We start from the raw sequence: 18,671 nt of genomic DNA, 5'->3' as shown, positions 1-18,671 counted from the left end.
AAAAAAAAAAAAAAGGGGAGATGGATGACACACGCAAAGGATGTGCGCGCATGCAGAGCATGTGAAGCCATCGAGAAGCAAGCAAGCACTGGTAAAGAGTACGTACCCTGAGAGCAGACGGAGAAGGATGGAATGGAAATTCGGTTGCGATTGAGTTCAATGCATTGACGTCATTGAAAAGGGTCCTTTCATGATGAGGTAAGGCAAGGTGCAGAAAGAGAGCGTTGACCCAAAACGCCGGGAAATCGCTGATGCAGTCCACGAAAAGTACATCGGAGAGATACAAACAAAGAGATATCGTAGCCAAGATTACGATCGTTTCTCTGACACAACGAACATGCTTCGCTCCGACAAGGCGAGTGCAGCAACACAGAGAAATGGCCGGGAAAATCAAGATTCCCCAAGGACCAGGGTTGGTGCATACGTCAAGGGGGGTCCACCGGAGAGCTTAGCAGTGAAACCTTGCCAAAAAGCGAGGAGGGACAGGAGACGAGACGATGAGGCGGACGGCCGCCTTACCGCAACAAGAGGCGGAGAAGATGCACTATTGGACTGGACGGGGGCGCGGTCTCGGTACAATACATGTTGCAGCTGCCGGAGGAGACGCGCCGCAAGGGGGAGAAGGACGAGCGAGGGAGGATGGAAGGCATTGCGTCGAGTGAATGAGTGTACTACTGTAGTAGCACGCAGACGACACTGAATTTTTTTTTCTTTTTCCCTTTGAATAACCTGAATTCCAACGGTTGGTGGTGGTGACGGCGCTTTGGGCCGGTGATGAAGCTATGACAGCGCAAAGTCATTTTGACGTCATGGAAGCCCGTTTCTTCCTTCTTTTCCTTCCTCGCCTTGTTCTTCCCAAGGGCTGTTGGACAGCCACACGGCAACCTGACTGGCCAACGGCCTACCACATTTTCCTTTCCTGTCAACTGACGTTTCCGTTCTAGCACGACGATGTTACTGGAATAGTGCAGCCTAAGCACAAGCCGTGCCTTAGCCACTGCCTTTTACATGTAGCATGTGGTGGGAAAGAATGCTCATATGTATGTCAGAAGTCGATATGACGAAAGTGATTGGCGGTCCATCCTGCCCATCCATCTCAACACCAATGCGGAAGGGACTTGCATTGGAATCTTGGGAAGCTTTGGAAAGAGAAACAGGAGGAAAGAGCGGACAGACAGCGACAGCGTGAAAGAATGATCTGGGTTCTTTCTCTTTGATTCAAGAACCGGTGAGCGGCAGGAGCTGCAGGAAGGGGAGGGGAGAGGAGGGAAGGATGGGCCAGGGATGCGTCAACAATGTCATTTTTCGTTTTTGGTGGTTCCAATGTTCATGTGTGTCGTATCGTAGGTTACTTATTAGTAGATGTACATCATGGAGCTGAGGCCAAGGCAAGGAACTTTGCATCCATTTTGGTGTGGGTGCGTGCTCATGCGTGTACCTGTGTGGTGCCTTGGTTATGCACGTACCCTTTCCGTCCCTCGCTACGTTATCGTCTTCTTCTACTTTCGCTCCTTCCTTGTGTGAGGCGAGGCGAGAACTGGGGACAAACAACGTTAGCTCTCTCTTTCCTTGGAAGCTTCGTGTATAAGAGAAGGCCAGCCGCCACCCCTTTCCTCATTTCTTTCCTTTCTCCCTTTGTTCTCCATAAGACACTTTCCGTTCACAACATACCAAGAACAACGATACCACAGCCATATATCCTACACCACAACCAATCTTCCATACAAAGCTCGACTCGATATCAGCCATCCTACCAAAGCTCTACGCTCTACAGCACCTTACACAAACCCACATACAAGTTCCACACGAACATCAGTCATCATGGGTGCCGTCGTCTCTTGTGTAAGCACAAGCCTCCCCTTTCCAATAGTATCATAAAGCCATCCTTCTGACAATCCAACCCCTCAAACAGTTCGAAGCCATCTTCCGCACGATCGGCAGCGTCATCATGGCCATCATCAGCGGCATCGGCAACATGCTCACTGCCATTATTAACGGCATTGTCGCCTTCTTCGGCATCATCATCTCCTGCCTGACATGCGGTCGCTCGGGCGGCAACCGTCGCTACAGACATCGCGGCATGGGAGGGTCCAGAGTTAGGAGTACTGTATAAATCAGGCTGGAGAGTGAGAGGAAGAGAAGGAGCGTGAAACACCAAGGCAGCTAGCAGCGCTTTCTTCCCGACTCGAGTCAACGACAACAGCCGATTGATTGCTGCTGCTGCTGCTGCTGGTGTTTTTGACGCCCCCTGTTTCACGAACCGGTTATGATTTACGACCCACGACGGAAAGAAACGAACCCACCCGCACATCTCCACAGAGCGCAAAGCAGAGAGGTCTATTTGCGATCGTGTGGAGGACGAACCACCAATTTCCTTGCCTGTTCTTTTCTTATGGACTCTTTGAGATACCTGGACCTCTAATCACCCCTTGACGCGGTGCAAATTATGGGGCTTTCCTTTGTCTGCTTTTCTACTGCACATTTCCATAGTCTGAATAATTGACGTTTTTGTCACCGCCATTCTCCTGGTCTCTTGTATGTGTGCTTTCCAGTAGTGATGCTTGTCGTGTACCATGAAATGACATGCCATGTCCTTTAGATGCCACTTTGGGTGGGGGTATGGAGAGGAAAGGGGGTTTTCTGTCATCTCTTTCAAGAAACCTACAAGCCTACTCTAGTCCTCCTCTTCCATCACATTTCTATTGAAGAAGCCGTAGATTTGCCTGGCCGATGCCTTACCCACGATCGGCTCCAGCTCCTTTTCCGTCATGTTGGCCACCTCTCGTATGTTCTCCGTGTCTAGCACCAGGCTCTTGATGTTTTGCGGCGTCACGCCCGGCACGATGGACAGCATCTCCTGGGGCTCCTGGTTAAAGACCTGGTCCTCCACCTTGGAATCCTTGTCCACGCCCGCCTGCACCGCCGCGATCGGATCGGGCTCGTGCTCCAGCGTCTTGAGCGAGGCAAATATCTCGGCCGTCTCGTACGGCGACGACGACCAGATGATGCGGAGCTTGGGGAACGCGAGCGTCAGCAGCACGAGCTTGGACTGGAGATCCGACGAGACGTTGGTGGGGGCGACGCTGTTGAGGCTGCCGGAGAGGTCCGCAAACGGCTCCAGCGTGAAGGACTTGTTCTGGTCAAACTCGATGAGCAGCATGGGGTTCTTGTAGTGCTGGAACATGGTCTCGGCCTGGCTGTACAACCTGCCGTCCTTGAAGGACGAGATGAGATCGCTGATGGACTTTCGCTCCACGCAGATGTTGGGCGACAGGATGTAGTCGCCCACCGTGAGCATGCACGGCACCACCACCATGGAGCGCCCGTGCAGCAGGGATGGCAACGAGGACCGGAACTCTCGCACGTCGACAACGACCCGCGGAGGCTCTGCCGTGGCTGCCAGCTTGCCGCCTCCGGCGATGCGGGTGTTGACGGTGCGCAGAAAGGCCTCCTGCGGGTCCTCGATGCCGTGCGGGTCCACGGTCATGACCAGCGACATGCTCGCCCGCTCCTTGATGAGCTTCGTGAAGGCGTCCTTTTCTCTCCGGACCGAGGACAGATACCGCTGCTCCTCCACCGAGCCGCCATAGTACAGAAAGTAGACCTTGACGTTGCGGTCGTTGTGCGAGGAGCGGTACACCTCCACGCGGCGGATGAAGGAGGCGTCGGGCTCGTACATGATGATGTAGCGCGGCTTGACCTCCTCCAGCACGTGCTCATCCTGGTCTCCGTCGTAGGCGTGAACAATGACCAAGTCCTGCATCTCGTACAGCTGATAGTAGTCCTCCATGTTCTCGAGCGGGTCGTCGGCAATGTCGTCTTTCTGCTGCAGCGCTTCCTCTTCCGTGATCTGGACTTCCGCCATCAGATCGGCCACCTCCCCAGGCTTCTCGAAATACTGCGCGATGCTTCCGTTGTCGGTACGCCCCGACATGATCATGGAGCCTCCGATATTGCCTCCGCCGCGCACTCTCCGTCGTTTGTTTGCTGGTGCCTTGCCGCCCCTGAGGCCGCCGCCGTGTCCAGGCCGCGAATCCGTAGCGCCGTTGAGGGCTTTCTGATTCTCAGCAAACAGACTGGCGCTGACCTGCGCAAACTGTCTCTTCCATCTCAGATAGTTTCGAAGCTTCCTCCTCAGCATAAAGTTGGCAGACGGTTTATGGGCTTCCTCAGCACGCTCGCGCTCGAGCTCGGGGCCGTCCGCAGTGGAAGAATTGCCCCTGTCTGCATTCTTTGGCTTGATGTGCATAGTCTGAAGAAAGTCGCGCAACTGCCGGCACGTATCCGTGTTTGAGCACATGATTAGTATGCCCCCGTTAGAGTCATCTCGGACCTGTGGCTCATAGAAAAGGTCTCGATCAATTTCTTCCAAGACCTCTGCGAGTATGCCCCATTTCGGCAGCTCCTCAAGAACAGGGCGCAGAGAATCAATGTTTTCACCACTCTGCGATACACTCTTGGGACTGGCAGAGTAGACACGCCTGCGTGCGGTATCGAAGATGGTCTGGGCAGCGTCCAAAAACAGCCAAGGGGATTGAGACTGCCGAGTCGATCCGGGAGGGGGAGAGTGCGCGGCGTGTATGGTATCGAGGTGTTGGAGAAAGGACACAGCATCGTACGTGAGAATGTTGCTGAGAAGTCCGCGCAGGATAGTCAAGTCGTTGACAATCTGGCGTGTCTTCCAGCTGACGCGGTGCCAGTTTGGGTCCAGCTGGCGGCGAACCATAACGTCAAAGTTCTTGAGTAGGGCGCTGTCCAGGTTCCAGTCGTCCATCTCCAAGCCCGAGTTGCCCTTTTTGAGCTCGTGGATGCTGACCTCGACGCATTCCATGATGGCATTCTGAATGTCCCTCATCGAGTCTGTCATGGGTACTTCAAGCTCAATGACTTCGGCCTTCTTCTTGCCTTCAAGGGACTGGGCCACGGTGACGTGGAACCTGGGCCAAAGGGACGCCTTCTTGAGAAAGAGATTCCTCATCATGGTGGCCAATGGCGAGAACCCGGTCGTGAACGGATCCGGATTGTCTGAGAAGGCCTTGAGAAAGCCTACCTTGTTCTTTTGCCTATACACTCGGAGAATGAAGGCCTCCAGAGACGTGGCGATGATTCGATCTGCGTGGAGGGCAATGATGCCGGTGATGAGCTCGGGGTTGAGCAGTCCCGTCAGGAGGTCAACCACGAGAATGCGAGACGTAATGCTGAAGATGCCCCCATTCGCATACATTTTCTCCCTGGCACCGACGGTCTGAGAATCGGTGTTGACCACAGTTAAGCCCCGTGCCTTGGGGGACGCACTGATGGCGGCATGCTCGGCCAGGGCTTCGCCAATCCAGTTGTTCTCGCGCTCGTTGGCGCCGACGACGACAATGAGGTTGCTTCCCGCGGCATCGTAGGAGTGCAGCAGGTTTGTGACAATGCGCATTTGGCCCAGGCCACGGGCGAGGATCACGAGCTCATCCTCAGCTCGGAGCTCCTGGAACAGCTGCTGCTGGTATTCCTATGGGGACCCAATTAGCCCGTGTGTGAAAGCCGGGAAAGACTGGCAGCAGAAGAACCAACCAGGGGCAGCGATAGTTTGACTGGCTGCGGCGCATTGCTGGTCGACATGCGGGGCGCCGAAGGGATGGTGATGATGCTTCATGGCCGAAGCGTGAAGTTGGAGCTGTAAGAGTTCCGTTACGAAGATGCAGTTTGGATGGGATTAGTGCACGGAGGTGCCCGTCCGTCAGACGGAGCTGTTTTAGTGTGAACGGCTTAGCGTTCTGGGATTGCCGTTTTGGTCTTGGTATTCCTCACGTGACACTCCTTCATTGCTACCTAAACCGTCTTTAACGTGAGCCCGAGGGATGCCGATGCAAGCACTGACTTTACTCTTTGGTATTAAGAGAAGGCCAGGAAGCACTGCGCGTGTTAATCAATCAAGTCTAATGGAGTGATCGCAATGGATCTTCACGTGCATCTGAACCCATCTCCAATATTGGCAACTCAAGGGCCCTACAAGGTGGCATGTCGCACAGCTGGCCCAACCAAGGACACGACAAATGGGTGCCAATGACGTCTCGGTCAACGTCATCCAGCTAACGCCACCGGTGTGCTTGAACCTGCCGGCTTCAGCTACCTAGGCTACAAGGATATATAAGTCGACAACAGCTTGCGGGTTGCCCGCCAACTTGCACTTGCAATCCCCATCTCCCCACCATCAACAATTGCATGATACTGTTTCGTCAGAGGACATTTCCCCGACGCTGCACACGTACAAAGATACACACAAAGATATCCGCTACAAGCAACAGACTCACCATGGACTCTGGCAACAACCAGCAGAAGAAGGAGGCTTGTCTACCTACCTCATCCCCCTTACACCACCGAAACAACACCCGGCATTTGCTAACAGACAGAAACCATAGGGCGAGAAGCAGTTCTCCATCCAGCCCATCAACGAGTCAGGCGTCGACCCCAAGTTTGCCGCGCATCAAGCTCATCCGGGCCCAGCGGTGGCCAAGGAGATGCCCCCTCAGCAGGGCACCAAGGAGGAGCGTCAGGCTAGGAAGGAGGAGTTGAACAAATAAGCAACAAGACTAGAATATCACCACTTTAATGAGACACGATTCAATTTTTATTGCCTTTCCGTTCTCTGTCTTTGCTTTACAATGGCCTCTTATGGACAATCGGCTGTGCTCCTTGAATCACCCAAAGTAAGGAACGGCAGGGTGCGAACGAAAGCCACGATGCAGGAGTGAATCAATGCCCGAAATAGATGCCGTGCGGATCCCGAACAAGACAAGACATGAAGACCGTAATAGCTTCTGCCACGTTCTGGAATCGTAAAGCATCGTCGCCGTCGAACAGGGTCTCGTGCCTTTTCTGCGAGATGACGACAGGGACTGGCGTGGCCTTGTGGTAGCCGCAGAACAAGGTCAGCAAATGAAGGTCAGCAGCATTGGCTGCCCTGCCCATTGATTGAATCGTTCACCAGGCTGGTAGCCGCTGCCAACCGGGACGGGACCGACGCTCCAATCTGCCTGTAGCCGCTGATTTTAGCGCTCTGTGTCCCCCCACGAGCTCTTCGTTACAGGGAGCAGCATGCCCTATCCGTGCCCGCATCCTGCCAATTCATAGTGGCTCGTACCTCGCGCCGCTGCTGTGGATTCCACAAACGGAACCCCCAGAAACCGCCAGAGCTCCACCGCCTTGCCTGCGGATTCCCGGCCGGTTCCAGCCAGTCCTATTGTCCCACAGCAGCGAGTGGCTCACTCACTCGTGCACTCAACCTCACCTCTCCCTCTTCTCTCCCCTCTCCCGCTTCGCCCTGCAAACGCCTCGCAAAGCCTCTATTGATGCCTCCGCCGCTGGAGGCGCACGTCCGACTCGATCCCGCCCGTGAACAAGCAGCCCATCCGCTCCGGCGTTTCGGCCCGAGAGCATCGCCCGCGTCTGCCTGGTCCTTGGTGAATACCGAGGACTGCTGCGCTGCCCTTTTGACAGCGGGCGCCAACTTTTGGCTGGCCAGACGAAAAGAGGAGACAGACGGTCAAAGCTACCATCTCATCTAGGCGCTCCCCCTCTTTCCACGTCGCCGAACCAACGCTATACGAACAAGTCGCTCTTTGACTCTCTTCGCTTCTGGCTTTTCCCGCCATCCTCCAGCCTCGACGTTGTCCGTCTTCCCCCTTGACTTCGCCGCCCGTCTCCGTCCCAGCGATCGCCCTCCAGCGGCTCCATCGCCAAAATGCCCTCGATTCTCAGCGACGACGACAAGGACACCGTCAAGCGGTTCGTGCCCAAGCAGTCCAACAAGATCCAGGCCGTCGCCGTCGCCAAGCTCTACGTCGCCTATCCCAATCGCTCGAAATGGACCTACTCAGGACTGCAGGGCGCCGTTGTTCTGGCCAACGACTTGGTTGGCAACACCTACTGGCTCAAGATGGTTGATATCTCGGTATGAATGACCCTCGATTGCCTCCCCTGCAAAAAGCCCGGTCATCGCCAGTCTCTCTAGCACAATCAGAGGGAGTTTGGAGGCGAAGGCGAGCTATGTAATAAAGAAGAAGTGGAAGAAGAGGAAGCAGAGAAGAGAGAGTATGTGTGAGATAAAGAGATCACCAAGTTAACAGCTTTGGCAATTTAAAACAGCCCTCCAACCGCGGTGTCATCTGGGACCAAGAAATTTTCGATACGTGGAGCTACAACCAGGATCGAACCTTCTTCCATACGTTCGAGCTGGAAGAGTGCCTCGCCGGGCTCAGCTTCGTCGACGAGAAAGAGGCCAAGCAGTTCAAAAAGAAAATGGACGAGCGAGAAAAGAACGCCAGCCGAGCCACGAGATCGACGCCCTTTGGCGGATCTGCCCATGCATCCGGAGGCCAGAAACACAGCTTACTGGGGAACATTTTCCACCGGCACTCCAGCGTCTCCATGATGCCCGACACCACGGCCTCCAACCTGTCGGGCTTTTCTCACAACTCCGGCTCTTCGGTCAGCTTCGACGACGGTAGGGGCGGTTCCGAGTTTGCCCTCCTGGATGCCTTTGATCCTATGTGGCGAGAGCATTTCGGCCAGGACCTCAGCGACAAAGGATTGACGGACGACTTCATCAAGGATAACCAGGAGTTTATCGTCGACTTCCTCCGAGAAGAACAGGCCAAGCTGAAGAGCGAAGCAGCGCCGCCTCCCGCTCCGCCCGCTCCCCCTGCGCTGCCGTCGCCTTCGACCAACGGTCACGCGGTGAGGGCGCCGCCGCCTCCTCCGCCTGCGTCTGCTCCCGCGGCCGCTTCTGCCACCAACAGCTCGCCTTCTGCAAGGAGAGCCGGACCTCCCCCCCCTCCAGCTCCACGGCGGTCGGGTGCCAAGGTTGACGGCGATCCCAGCCCACCAAGAGCACCGTCCCCCCCTCGGCCGAGGTTCAACGCCCCTCCTCCCTTGCCCGACGCAGGCAAGTTTGCGCATCAGGTGAACGAGAGGAAGAAGCCCGCACCTGCTGCTGCTGCTCCGTCCGTCCCGGGGCCTCCTCCTCCCCCGCGGCCCGCCAAGACACCCATGGATTCTGAAGATCAGCATCACAAGTTCGGTGTTCCGCCTCCCTTCACCGGCCAGCGCGTCCCTGCGCCTCCAAGTCGCGGGCCCGTGCCTCCACCCCCGCCGCCTCGAGGCAACGATGCAGCCGCACCGGCTCCCGTGGCCCTCCCTCCGCCGCTGCCTCCCAAGGTGCCGAGCGCGAGCGCTCCTCCATTGCCGCCGCCGAGTGCTCGGCCGGTCCCTCCTCCGCCCGCGGTCAGCCACGTACCGCCACCTCCTCCTCCTCCCGTGCCGGTAGCCAGCAGCGCTCCAGCTCCGCCTCCGCCTCCTCCACTACCCGCGGTCAGCGCTCCTCCTTCGGTGCCGCCACCGCCGCCGTTGCCCTCACCAGGTGCCGGAAGTGCTCCTCCTCCCCCACCGCCGCCTCCTCCCATGCCCAGCGCTGCTCATCCGCCTCCGCCTCCGCCTGGCCCCCCGCCGGTCCCCGGGGCTGGCAGTGCGCCTCCAGCACCTCCGCCCCCGCCTCCACCGGGCCCCCCACCGATCCCTGGCGCCGGAAGCGCTCCTCCCCCTCCTCCCCCTCCTCCCCCTCCGGCAATGCCTAGTCGAGATTCTGGCGCTTCATCAGGGCCTACGGCTCCACTACCTCAGGCGGATGGTGGACGCATGTCTCTTCTTGGAGATATCCAGAAGGCAGGAGGCATTGGCTCGCTCAAGAAGGTGGACAGAACCAAGATCAACGATCGCAGTGCGGCAGCTGTCGGAGGATCATCTGGTTCTAGCGCAGCTGCTCCCAGTCTTCCGGCCGGCGGTGGCATGGCAAATGCCCTTGCAGCAGCCTTGCAAAAGAGAAAGGATAAAGTCAGCAAGAGCGGTAAGTCATCTTCCCACATTCGTTTCCCCACACCACATATGGCAAAAGTATCAAGCTGCTAATCGCTCCGCGTGCACAGATGACGAAGAGGAAGATGATGATTGGTAAAGATATGATAGGGCTCATTGATGAGGAAAGGAGAGATATTCGCGCCTTAGGCGTCCAAAATACCCGTGACGGCCACCCAAGGCTGGAGAGGGAAACCCACGTTTCCTTGTATCACGATTCCGTAACCAGAAGAAGCATGGGGTTGATTACGGTGGCTTCATGCCAAGCTGGTTCTGCACACAGTAGTTCCGGCGAGGGAATCACTGCGACTAGTGGTTTGCTATACGACGTGGGCATCATGGAAGTTTGCAGGCTACAGATAAGAGTATGGTCGAAAGTGGGTGTTCGGTCTGGGGAGGCATGCTGGCCAGGGGTGTTTGGAGTGAGGTAGTCGGGCGGCAGCGCTGTTGATGTCATTAGTTGATAGATCGACTGGCCCCAAATTTGTAGCATGAAGTGCGGGTTTGATGTTTCCACTGTTGACGGGAAGGAGATATTTTGGGGCGAATTAGGAAGAAGAGGAGGGAAGAGAGGACGACGAAAATAGAGAGATTGCACAAAAAAGAGATGATACGAGGCATGTCCTAAACTATCACAACATGGAGAAACCAAGAACTTCACAGAGAGTAGGAGGGTGAAGACACATTGCAAAGTACAGGAGAATAGCCGTAGTCGCGAGAGAACCAAAAATCATACCAATAGTATCAACGGACCTAGTGATAATAAAAGCGGGAAACATGAACGTGTGAAAAGACAGAAATACACCCCATTTGACGAGCCGCGCCGTCTCTCCCACCGCGGCCATCGAAAAATCCTCCACTCCGGATAACTGTCGTGGGACCCAGCGAGCAGCCCTCAAGCTGCGTCCAAAGGGTTTGAGAGAGAAGACAGCGTGCCAATATACCAAAGGTTGCAGGCTGGCATCCCTCTTGTTGATGTTGTTGTCCAACTTGTCGTTTCCTCCCATCCTTCCTCAGAGCGCACAAGACGGGGTGGAAACGGGCAAAAGGGATGGTGTTTGAGTTCATGTGAGCAGTAGGAGGAAAGGCGTAATATTCCCTTTTGTCCCTCCGCAGGTTTGTTTCCCTTCCCCTGCCCGGAGCCCGGAAAGGACGCTCAGATGTCGTCAATGTCGAGCTCCTTCTTCTCGCCAGAGTCGGACTCCTCGGACTCGGACTCGTCGGCGCCGAACTCGAAGCCGGCGTTGTCGTCGCCGTCCTGGCCGTACGTGTCCGTCTCGTTGATCTTTGCGTTCTCGGGCAGCTCGCCCAGGTTCTTGAGGTTGCGGGCCTCGTCGGCGGTGTACTTGAGGATGACGTCGCCTTTGCCGTCCTGAAAGTCTCGCAGGGAGAGGAGGATGATGTCGCCCTGGTTGATCCAGACCTTCTTGCGCATCTTGCCGCGGATCTAGACGGACGAGACGAGATTAGCCTGTGCTCTTCTTTTCGAGGTTCCCACTGTTCGCTGTTGCCCAACGCTGGATGAGAGTGGAGCAGCGGCGGCCGCGTCATGCATCATTTTTGCGGGTTTCCTCCTCTTCTTTTGTGACCATTATATCTCCAGGGGGAAAAGGGAATCGACATACGTTTGCGAGACGCTTGCTGCCGTCAAAGCACATAGCCTCGAGTCGGCCGTTGCCAAGCATCTTGACGACCTGGGCGTATTCCTGCCCGTCCTCCTTGAACGTCAGCTCTCGGCGCTGGTCATCGTTCTCCTTGGTTCCTCGTCTGCGGTTCTTGCCGCCCTATTTTGCGCAAAAAGAGACAAGTCGTTAGCTGTGAGCTCTACGTCACCAAAAGATCGTTTGTTTTTCTCGGGGTTTTCTCCCATCGCCGCGTCAAGAGTCGAAAAAAAGCCACCGAAAAGTTGGTGGGGGAGGGGTTGTTTTGGAAGTAATTTCGCTATTCCTCTCGCCCTTTTTTTTCGGCGGTTGTGTCTTTTCCTCTCCGTCTGCGCTGCGCTGCCGAAAGAAATGGTGAGAAAAGCATAAGACGTACCTTTCCCTTGTTCTTAGGCATCCTGACTGTTGGCTCAAAGAATCTGGAGTGTCGGTGACCGTGAGACGCAGGGGGTCAGAAAAAGTCGGCGACTCGCAGATTCTTATAGTGAGGCAGGTTGGGGCGAATTACTAGTAGCTTTCGGGCGCAAGGCGAGCAAAATGCATGCGGCTTGGTGACTCAATGCGTCACGTGATGCGACTGACTACCAAACAGCCCGTGTGAGCGCCTGCGTCCTGTGACTGAGATATGGACTTCTACAAAAGTATTAGGGGAAAATAAGGCAGTATGGAGTCCTACTGGGTAGGTCACAGGAGGAACAGCTTGAACTTTTGTTGAAGGTGACAAGATATGACTGAATTCATCTCGACGTGTATTGGGCTGGAGAGGCAGATTTCATACCTCCTGATGGAGTGTGGCTGAAAACCCGGAATATTGCAGTCAAAGGTGGAGAGAGTGTGTGCATGGGAGCTAAAAGTAGCCCAGTCATCTTTTCATCATTGCATCTCCAATATTCTATGGAAATCTGCCCTCTTTCTGACTTCCCCAACAAGTGTTCAATGAAGAAGTTTCTGACCTTGTGAAGAAGCTTGAGTGGCGTTGAGGCGCCTGATTAAAGTTCTTTAGAAATTCCATCAGTGACGAGATTTTGTGTACCTTGCGCCACACATGTTTACATAAGCAGTCTCAAGCTCTGCGGTTCTCATCGTGATATCGTCAACTGCTTCATTCCTTATTCCAGCGCAGTACGCCCAAAGGATCCAGTAAAGAGAAGCCACAAATACTTCCGTCTTCGACTCCTCGGAGCATATCAGAGACGGTCAAAGAGGGAAACTCCAAAGACACAAACAAGCTCCGCATGACGACCCAAACCATCACAGCATTGCCATCATGACAGTGGCATCTCACGCTTCCCTGCCCCTGAGGCATCTCACCACCAAGCAATTCACACAATCGCCATGCTCTCTTCAGACTCCCCCATTCCATCTGCGTCCTCCAACAAACATCCGCTTCGCCTCCTCGTCATCCAACAGAACCCCCCGCCAGACACCAGCCGCCCCCTTCCAGCGAAAACCCCTCCTCAGAGACACCGTCCGGCGCTTCATCCCCGAAGAGGCCAAAAAGTTCGTCAAGCCCGACGGCAGGCTCCTCACGAGCCGCGAGAACCGGGACTTTCTCACGACGCACAACCTCGAGCCGGACAACGGCGCCGCCCGCAGGCTCACCACCGGCCCGGCCCTGCAGAACGCGTCCAAGGCGTACAACGCCACCATCGCCTTCAGCCCCCGGCACATCATCCACCCTCACGACCTGCGCTTCTTCGACCCCCGCGGCCACCCGCTCGCCGCCGCCCGCCGCGCAAAGTACCTCAGGAAGACGCTCGAGGAGCCCCTCTGGATCATGATGACGGGCGCCGGCGCCTCGTCCGTCGTGCGCACCCTGACGCAGAGGCGTCTCAAATGCGCAATCTACCGCAGCCTCGAGGACCTCGGCTTCCGCAACGGCGTGGGCGACGGCAGGGAGATCCGGGGGACTCTCTGGATCACCATTCACGATCCCGTCAAGGCGTCGAAGCTGTCGCCCTGGCCGTTTGGCGAGGCCGTTGCCAGGGCTCTGACGAGCAGGTGTGCCCAGCCCCTGAGATGAAAGGGAAGTGGCTGCTTCCTCTCATTTATCACACGCTGTTCCTTCTTCTCGTGTAGAGGAGTCTGGTAGATGGTGACATCAATGCTGCAGACTCACTGCCGAGCTCATAGCTCGACTGGATCACATTCGGCACAACAACAAGCTCACTACCTGACAGAAATTTGCTCAAAGTCGATCACAGTCAAGCATCAGCATGCAACATGGACACATACCCAGAGGGGCATTCTGCTCAGCCATGTGTTCCTAGCGCATCAGACGTCTCTCATCAACGGAGGCCAATGCCATCCCTCAGCAACTCATCTTTGGCCGCAGATGCTGCAACGATCGGCCATAGCCGCCCCGACACAGTCTCTGTTCCACCCTACATTCACAGTTGGGGAAGTATTCAACCATGTTCAAACACAGATCAGCCAGCTGTGTACCGTTTATTCGATATCCGCGTAGATGAAACCATCTCCGACATTAGTCGGCCTATACAATGATACAAGGAAATAATCGAGTTCGAGCCGCGCGTTACACGGCATTTCATGCAAAATGTGATATGAAAAGGAAAACAAAGGGAAACAAAAAAACAACATAAGCCTTGTCCATACATCTCCCATACCGTCTGTCGCAACCTCACCGTTGCTGAAATAAAACGAACCTCCCTTTCAACTCCGGACCACGTCCGCTAAAACACATAATGTCTCGACCCCCGTGCACGGAATCAGACCCAAGGCCATCAAACGCTTCCCTCCAACGCCAGTGCATGCTCTTGGTTGCCCCACGAATCCTCAGAAAAAGAAGAGGCCCCGAAGGAGAATAAAAGAAAAGAGGAGAGAAAGAAGCCCCCCAAGGAAATGTTCACAAGGAGCTTCTCTTCTCCAAAAGGGAATCGCCTGCCGCTTCACCTTCTTCCTCCGTCGAGGACTCAATGTATTTACCTTTGCCCTTGACATCCCCCGTCATCGTCAGCCCCAGCTTGCTTTCCTTCGTGCTCCATCGGCTGGGGGGTCTTTTGCTAGTCGCCTTCTTCGGCGTTGCTGTCCCTTTGCGGCTCTTTGGTCGGTCTGACCTGCCCATCTCAGGGGGAGTTCCCATTCTTAGGTCTTCACCGGACGAGTTTCGTCTTGTCGTTGGGGCGGTGGAACTGCTCTTCAGGTCTCGCATTTCCTTGACGACATCTGCAAAGCTTTCTTCCAGGGTCTTCATGCGAGCGAGAACCAGCCGTCCCATCCTATCACGATCCGCCGCGTCAGATCCGGCCGAATTTCGTAGTCGGCTGTCCTTCATCATAGCCATAGCCATCTGCGTCTGGAAACTACCTGGTAGACCAGCGTTAATGTCTCCAGCAAAGGGTAGGTTGGTGTTGTCAGATAGAATGCTGAGGTCGGCCGAGGAGAGCCTTCGAAAAGTGCGGTCTCGACCTCCCGAACCCTGCCCCGACATGGCCGACTTATCCAAGTTGATCATGCCTACCAGTCCAGGTGCAGGCATTGTCGAGCGAGTATTGAGGCTGGGCGAAGAGAGAAGAGCTCGGCGAGGCGGGCTGCGCATGCCAGTGGGTATGAATGACCCGCCTGCAGGCACGACCGCTTTGGGCGGCGAGGCCGATTGTGAACTCTCAGTGGGCGGCTCCATTTCCCCTGGGTTGTAGAGTATGGTGTTTGTGGACAGTGTGCGATTGTGCAGTTCGCGTCGCCGGAGCTTGCCAGAGTTATTCCCCTTGTCGGACGAGCTGTGGGAGGAGGCTATGACGGCTGACCGCGCGCCTGTAGGAGTCGTTGTAAAGTAGTCATCAGTCTCACTCGGGGCGGCATTGCCACCCGCCGGACCATGAGGACCGGCGCTAGTACCGAGGTCGTCTTCGTCTTCATCGTTAGTCACCAGCTCGTCGTCTCCATCAGCGTCGGTGTGGTCTTTGTACTCGGGCATCAGGTGGGCAAAACGAGGGTCCATGAAGCCAGGGTCCACCATGGGAAACGCCCTATATGAAGTCCCCCCGGCATTGGACGCTAGGTCTGCCGGGTCACTGACGATGGACCTGAGATCGGACATCTGCCTAGAGTTGGAGCGCAGGTCCCAGCCCATGCTCATCCTCCTCTGCCAGTCAGGCACAGCCCTGCTGTCCGATGGTGGCCAGTTGCTGCCGACACCTTCCTGGTCATTGCGGTCCATCCAGTTTCGAATCGCCGTTTGCGTCTTGCGTCTCTCATGTCTTCTTTGCGTCTTGGTGGCCTCGGGCATGCGCATGAATAGCTCGTCGAGAGCCCTGTCTTTCTGATACCCTGCCACCGACTCTTCGCGTACCCGCATGCTAGGGCTGAAGATGTTGGTCCTGTTGGCCATATCCCCGAAGGAAATGGCCCGGCTCCTTCCGGGATTCTCCACCAGATCCGTGGGCTCAAACATGGACGGCGCGAGCCAGAGGCGTTCGTACAGGTATATGCAGAACAAGATGGGACAGTGAGTCACCTTGATGATGACGCGATTGAGCAAGACGAAGTGACGAAGAGGCATGCAGTAGCGCAGAGGCATGAGTAGCCATGCAAAGATGTTGGTAGGTGCGATGTAAGAGAAGAGAGCGTCGTTTTTCACCATGGAGATGGTGTTGATGGCGAATAGGAATCTGTGTGATGCGTAAGCGATGAATAGCCTCACCAAGTAGGCAATGGAAGTATGGGACGGTTTTCGTACTGGTGCTCTTCATTGGCATTGGAGGCAATCGCCATGAAGGAGTTAGTCAAGACGGTGATGAGAATTGTCCTTGTTTGAAAAGTCAGCAGACCTGGCACAGGGCCCTGGATGAGAAATCTGTCGAGCACATACACAATCAAGAAGTGGCAAATAATGAGGAACAAGCACAGCAACGCTCGCGCAAGCCAATTATACGATGGCCATCTGTTGTCATGTCAGTCTTTTGTCGTTCAGTTCGAAAGGGTTGAGTCAAGAAGAATACATGGTAGGGGAGGGACAACACAGGGGAGGGGGTAAACGTACACATCCCAAGCAGCGGGCGTGAAACCCATGAGGATCTGGAATATCTTGTATGCAACCTCGCCACCATCACTAGAGGCGGTAGAGGACGTAAAGAAGACGTAGAAGCCGCTGCACACGATGAGAATCAAGACGCAGACAGCCGCCAAGTCCGCAGCCATGAGCCGAAATGCAATCAGAAGTTGAGAAAAGTACTGGTAGTGGTCCAGGATGCTGAAGATGCGAGGCAGCAGCAGGATGGCATTTGCGGCCAGCACATCGTAGGCCATGGCATTCCAGTGGTAGGGGTCGGCGAGGAAGACACCATAGACACGCATACAGTAATAGGCAATGAGCAGCACCAGGATACCCAGGTCAAAGATGTTCCAGAAGCTCATGATGTACAGGGCAAACCCTTGTTCATTGAAGCCGACCAACTCATCCAGCATGAAGCCTGCACTCCAGAACCAAAAGACAAGTTCTAGGCCGGTGATTTGTGCGGACCGTCGAGATAGGACGGCCAGGAAGAGCCCAATGAGGACGGCAAGTGACAGCGTAGACAAGAAGGATCTATATCGCGGGACCCTGAGGCGAGACAGCTTCAGCAGAGATGCCTGCCTAGGGTCGTACAACATCACGGTTCTTCTGCCCGGGGGGACGGCGAAGTGCCCCTGCTTGGGGGGCAGGGAGCCCAGGAGAGGCGTCCTATCATCAACTTTGGGCTGGCTATTAAAGCGCGAGAAGGGGCTGGATGGCGACTCCCGGTGCAAGCTGTCGGCGGAGGAGTAGAAGGAAATGGCACCATTCCAGATGGCCTCCAGCTGCTGGACCACAACCGGGTGGGCGAGGAAGTGCTTGGCCGAGGCTCTGATTGCAACCTCTAGGGTCGACGTCCGCGACGCTACAAGGAGAGTGTTTTTGGTTTTGCTGTTGGCGCTGCCGGCCGTCCTGGGAGGTGCCTGCGAATCCGGCAAACCTTGGAGCGGGTAGAAGTCATAGGCCAACGCATCAATCAACTCGCGAGTCGAGTATTCCTTGAGCAGCTTCAAGGCCAGCAGCTCACAGACCTGGGCCCTTGTGTTGCTGGTGCCGGCATTGGCGGCATACATCTGGGCCTCCTTGGTGAATTGGAGGCAGTTTGCCATGAGGGCGTAGAGGGTGGCCCGTGAAAAGTGTTGGTTTCGGATCTGCTGCTGCATCGGCTTGATAAGGAACTGAGAGACTTGGGGAGACCGTAGCTGATCCCAAGTAAGCGTCGTCTCAGTGCGAGCACTCACGATGATGCGAATTGCGTGGGTCAAGCTATAAACCGGGAGCGTGTCTGGAAGCAACAAGCAGCAGTGGCGTGTAAGTCAGCTAGTTCTCTCCAGACGTTGGAAGGCCCAATGATTCAAAGCATCGACACTGAAGAGGTGTAGCTCATACCAAGATGCGTTGAGGAGAAGAGTGGTAGGACGGGCAGAGTATTGCGTCTGCGAGGCAGGCGGTCCTCCTCTCCATCGTCTCCCCGGCCCCCCTGATCTCGCCCTGCCGCATTGTCATCTCCGTAGACTTGGCCGGGGCGGCGACGGATGTTGCTGTCATTGTTGTCGTCGAAAAGGCCTGTGGCAATCCCATGGTTGTTGTCGCTATTGCTGTTGTTGTTGCCATTGTTCTCGAAGCGGCGACCTTCGTCGTCGTCCTCGTCATCGTCCTCGTCTGCCTCTGTAAAGTCTGCCGTGGCGTGAGTGCGATGGACGGCGAATGTTCGAAGCGGCGTGACGGTGGACGGCGATACGCTCTCGTGCCGAGTCGAGGCGCGACGGGGAGCTGGCCGAGGGCGCCGCAGCGCTATGGACGACATATTTTGCGTGGTTGAGCCGCAAGATCAAGGTCCTGTGCCGTTTAGAACGTTGCCGAGGTGCAGCTCGAGCGAGGGTCCCGTCTCCCGTCTCCCGTCTCACTCACTCGCTGTCTCGCACTCTCACCCTCTCTCGTCTTCAGCACCTGTCGGCTGGAGGCGCCATGAGGGGTTGCAAGGCAGGTCAAAACACGGCAATAGAGGCGACGAGCCGCTCCCGCATCTGCGAGCTGGGGTGGAGAGGAAGGAGAGCAACAAGAATCGCGGCTGGCGAGAGCAAGGCGGGCGGTTTGGA

General features: G+C 55.8%; 8 protein-coding genes across 8 annotated transcripts; 4 read left to right on the top strand and 4 right to left on the bottom strand.

Annotated features, from left to right (window-relative positions):
* Positions 1-1,821: 1,821 nt before the first annotated feature.
* CCMA1212_004675 (uncharacterized protein) lies at positions 1,822-2,113 on the top strand (the record flags this gene model as incomplete). The annotated part of the gene is made up of 2 exons (XM_073701972.1): positions 1,822-1,842; positions 1,913-2,113. 2 exons carry the CDS (start codon positions 1,822-1,824, stop codon positions 2,111-2,113), a joined length of 222 nt encoding a protein of 73 aa, XP_073559603.1.
* A 561-nt stretch (positions 2,114-2,674) lies between these two features.
* On the bottom strand, positions 2,675-5,811 carry CCMA1212_004674 (DNA repair protein rad16; the record flags this gene model as incomplete). Its single annotated transcript, XM_073701971.1, has 3 exons — positions 2,675-5,497; positions 5,560-5,635; positions 5,804-5,811. 3 exons carry the CDS (start codon positions 5,809-5,811, stop codon positions 2,675-2,677), a joined length of 2,907 nt encoding a protein of 968 aa, XP_073559604.1.
* A 230-nt stretch (positions 5,812-6,041) lies between these two features.
* CCMA1212_004673 (uncharacterized protein) lies at positions 6,042-6,569 on the top strand (the record flags this gene model as incomplete). Its single annotated transcript, XM_073701970.1, has 2 exons — positions 6,042-6,089; positions 6,408-6,569. 2 exons carry the CDS (start codon positions 6,042-6,044, stop codon positions 6,567-6,569), a joined length of 210 nt encoding a protein of 69 aa, XP_073559597.1.
* A 172-nt stretch (positions 6,570-6,741) lies between these two features.
* On the bottom strand, positions 6,742-6,957 carry CCMA1212_004672 (uncharacterized protein; the record flags this gene model as incomplete). The annotated part of the gene is made up of 1 exon (XM_073701969.1): positions 6,742-6,957. One exon carries the CDS (start codon positions 6,955-6,957, stop codon positions 6,742-6,744), a length of 216 nt encoding a protein of 71 aa, XP_073559598.1.
* A 772-nt stretch (positions 6,958-7,729) lies between these two features.
* On the top strand, positions 7,730-9,997 carry CCMA1212_004671 (Proline-rich protein LAS17; the record flags this gene model as incomplete). Its single annotated transcript, XM_073701968.1, has 3 exons — positions 7,730-7,939; positions 8,134-9,889; positions 9,969-9,997. The coding sequence occupies 3 exons, from the start codon at positions 7,730-7,732 to the stop codon at positions 9,995-9,997; spliced, it is 1,995 nt and encodes a 664-aa protein (XP_073559599.1).
* Positions 9,998-11,053: 1,056 nt separating this feature from the next.
* On the bottom strand, positions 11,054-11,955 carry CCMA1212_004670 (Eukaryotic translation initiation factor 1A; the record flags this gene model as incomplete). Its single annotated transcript, XM_073701967.1, has 3 exons — positions 11,054-11,344; positions 11,523-11,681; positions 11,935-11,955. 3 exons carry the CDS (start codon positions 11,953-11,955, stop codon positions 11,054-11,056), a joined length of 471 nt encoding a protein of 156 aa, XP_073559725.1.
* Positions 11,956-12,825: 870 nt separating this feature from the next.
* Positions 12,826-13,581, top strand: CCMA1212_004669 (uncharacterized protein; the record flags this gene model as incomplete). Its single annotated transcript, XM_073701966.1, has 1 exon — positions 12,826-13,581. The coding sequence occupies one exon, from the start codon at positions 12,826-12,828 to the stop codon at positions 13,579-13,581; it is 756 nt and encodes a 251-aa protein (XP_073559998.1).
* An 843-nt stretch (positions 13,582-14,424) lies between these two features.
* On the bottom strand, positions 14,425-18,379 carry CCMA1212_004668 (Calcium channel YVC1; the record flags this gene model as incomplete). Its single annotated transcript, XM_073701965.1, has 5 exons — positions 14,425-16,189; positions 16,258-16,326; positions 16,390-16,461; positions 16,561-17,857; positions 17,962-18,379. The coding sequence occupies 5 exons, from the start codon at positions 18,377-18,379 to the stop codon at positions 14,425-14,427; spliced, it is 3,621 nt and encodes a 1,206-aa protein (XP_073559997.1).
* Positions 18,380-18,671: the final 292 nt, after the last annotated feature.

Source organism: Trichoderma ghanense, assembly GCF_004382785.1.
Source record: "Trichoderma ghanense strain CCMA-1212 chromosome Unknown scaffold_4, whole genome shotgun sequence".
Classification (NCBI taxonomy): domain Eukaryota; kingdom Fungi; phylum Ascomycota; class Sordariomycetes; order Hypocreales; family Hypocreaceae; genus Trichoderma; species Trichoderma ghanense.
Note: the sequence above shows the minus strand (reverse complement) of the source record. Positions and strands in the feature narration are given on the sequence as shown.